General features: G+C 35.6%; 1 protein-coding gene across 1 annotated transcript in view; it reads right to left on the reverse strand.

Moving 5' to 3' along the window:
- Positions 1-8: 8 nt before the first annotated feature.
- Positions 9-2,859, reverse strand: part of LOC119834838 — a 45,683-nt gene continuing 42,832 nt past the window's right edge. The window contains exons 10-12 of the mRNA XM_038359353.1: positions 2,577-2,685; positions 998-1,057; positions 9-605 (exon numbers count right to left, since the gene is read on the reverse strand). Of these exons, the coding sequence (XP_038215281.1) occupies positions 312-605; positions 998-1,057; positions 2,577-2,685 (463 nt within the window). The 3' untranslated portion in view covers positions 9-311. The remainder of the gene's footprint in view (positions 606-997; positions 1,058-2,576; positions 2,686-2,859) is intronic.

Genomic DNA, 2,859 nt, shown 5'->3' on the forward strand with positions numbered 1-2,859 from the left:
CGAAAATCTACATTCATAGGATTATATTTAGTTTTTATGTTTCTATTGCAGCTTTATTATACCTGTTGTATAATTTTTTTACTACCTAAAATAGATATTTAATATTTTATTCATTCTTTTAACCCTTAATATTTTTGAATTCCGAGTAGACGCGGCATAAAGTTTTTAAACACATTATCATGCCAGTTTAACTTTTAAACCTGTATAGACGCGGCACAATGTGAATAATCTACTCATCTCTATTCTATATATACTTTATAGTCTATGGTTTCACAAATTTCCGGTTTCATGTATAATGTATATTTAGCGATTCACGTGCACGCAGCGGACGCGGGGTGCGGCGCGATCGGCGAGGTGGCTGCGTGTGCGTGTGCGTGCGCGAGCGCGTGCGTGTGCGCGGCGTGTGTGGCGGCGGGAGGTGCGGGAGGTGCGGGGGGTGCGGGAGGCACGCGCGGCGGCGAGGCGAGCGCGAAGGCGAGGCGCTCGAGGCGCAGCTGCAGCGGCGCGAGGCGCGGCCAGGGCGGGCCGGCGGCCAGCGTGCACAGCGCGCCCTCCACGGCCTCGTAGCGCGCGCGCCGCTCCGCCTCGGCGCACGTCGAGAGCTCCTGCGATTATCCATATTTATATCAATTATTTATATAAGTTCATGCTCTGTTTGTATAATAGGGCTATAAAGCCCTTTAAAGTAATAAATATTAAATAAATTCATATTAAATAAATTGTTGCGTAAGTATTTGTGGTCTTTATCTATACAATGATCTAACTACTTAAACTAACAGTTTGACAGTTTTTTTATGTAATAAAGAGACACTGAGCTGTTTGATACCTTGCGGATCATCATCTCCCAAAAAAATTTCGCGGATGGCCAAAAGAGGCCACACCTCTGCAGTTGAGGCGCGAATAAAGGAATATACTGGGAAGGTAACATTGGGTTTTCTCATTCAAAATTGATTTTTTTAACATTTATTATGTTAACTACATTTATAATAATAGTTACCTGCTCAATAAATTCAATGTCGTCGTCTTCACTTGGCTGGACCAGCTGATTTTTGAGTGTCTGTGAATTTAAATTGTAATTTAATACAATAAATCATTTTACCGTTAATTAAAAAGCACTATAAAACGTACAAACAAAAAGGAAAAAATAAAAGATGATAATACTACATTTAACTAAATTCATTGCGATTGGAACGCTGAACGTTTTACACAATGTAACATACATTGTTATGGATATAAATTGCATTTTGAGCACATAAATTAACATTAATGATATATAGAATAAAAATGGCTAAGCTGTGCAAAGCCAAAATAAGAAGTTAACTTTGCGACCACCATCTATTAATTTTTTAAAATTTTGTAGGCAAAGATATAAAAAATCTGCATGATATACTTTTAACTTTTTTAATAATAGTCCAATTGCTATGTCTTGTCGATACATAATTTGAAAATTAAAAATGTTGTAAATCCCATTAAGATTAGTTTCAATCACGGTTATATTATTTACATATTAAGTGTCTTAATTATCCACATAAACATTTATAATCTGCGCCAATAAAAATGGAATCATATCTTAATTGTTCCCATGCGTCTCGCTTGCACTTGGGCGGTATAACACATGATATCTCGCTCACACTTATGAGTTTTTAGATTCTATCATTTATTGACAAGGATGATACAATAACAGTCAGTGGTTATGTACACGGGTGCGAGGAGGTCGCGAGTCAACGCGTTAAAAGCTGTGAATTTGTATGCTCTCTCAGATTGTGTAAAAATATTATTATATGAGTAATAATATATTGCGTTAGATAATGTGTTTATGAATATAGATATTGCATTTGCATTAAAAAAATATCACAATTTCTCATCCTATTAAATTTTTTTTCCCTCGCTATTTTATACTTTGATTCCGTTTGTAAAGAAATATTTAAATTATCACAAATACCAAAATTGTTTATATCAATTTAATAGAAAACTTATTGCTTTACAAGTTTTGTATATAATATTACATTCACTGTTATAAAAAGAAGCGAAAACTGCTTCCATAATTTATATACCTACTTTTATTAATATATACTCTGAGTTCACATATATATAAACATGATACACATATAGAGACAGTGACTGTGCACGCAAGAGAGAGCATACGTATTACGTATATACACGTAGAGTGCGCGTCTATAAGCGTGTGTGTACGTTACGTTTGCATCGACCTCTCATCTTTATTCTTGACTCGAGATCGCCAAGCAGGCCCTGAATGTTGTAAACACCTGTTTCACATTAAATCCGTTACGGTGCTAACAGTTTTTATGAAGGGTTTTTTCTATATAAATTTCCATTCATTTTGTAAATGTAGAAGTTAGATGAAAATATAAAGGATAACGATTAATGTTGACGATGTGTTTTTTTTTAATAAAATTTTATCTAAGAACAGTAAGTTTTATTAAGTTATCTTATAATATATGAAATTTGCAATAATATAATTCAAAGTAATATTAATAATTCAATGACACTGCATGTTCACGGACATGGGACATTATTTCAAAAGAAACGGTTGATAATAACAAACGGATACTCACTTCAATATTCTGGCGGTACTGCTCCATCATGTTCTTGCTGGCGTCGAGTTCGGCCAGCTTCTTCACAACCACGTCAGCTACGTTCTTTTCAGTTACGTCCAACCGTTCCCTAGAATAAGCAGGATGTGAGTATGGAAGTAGACAAAGGATTTAGATAGATCATTTTCTGTTTTAAAAAGTGTGTCCTGGCTTTGCCTCATATTATATATCTCTTTAAGCATGTCAGATTTAAACATTGAGTTTTTTTTAAAGTAAGAGCATGGGCGGGCGGTGCGGGTGCGGG

The sequence above is a fragment of the Zerene cesonia genome, chromosome 20, assembly GCF_012273895.1.
Source record: "Zerene cesonia ecotype Mississippi chromosome 20, Zerene_cesonia_1.1, whole genome shotgun sequence".
Classification (NCBI taxonomy): domain Eukaryota; kingdom Metazoa; phylum Arthropoda; class Insecta; order Lepidoptera; family Pieridae; genus Zerene; species Zerene cesonia.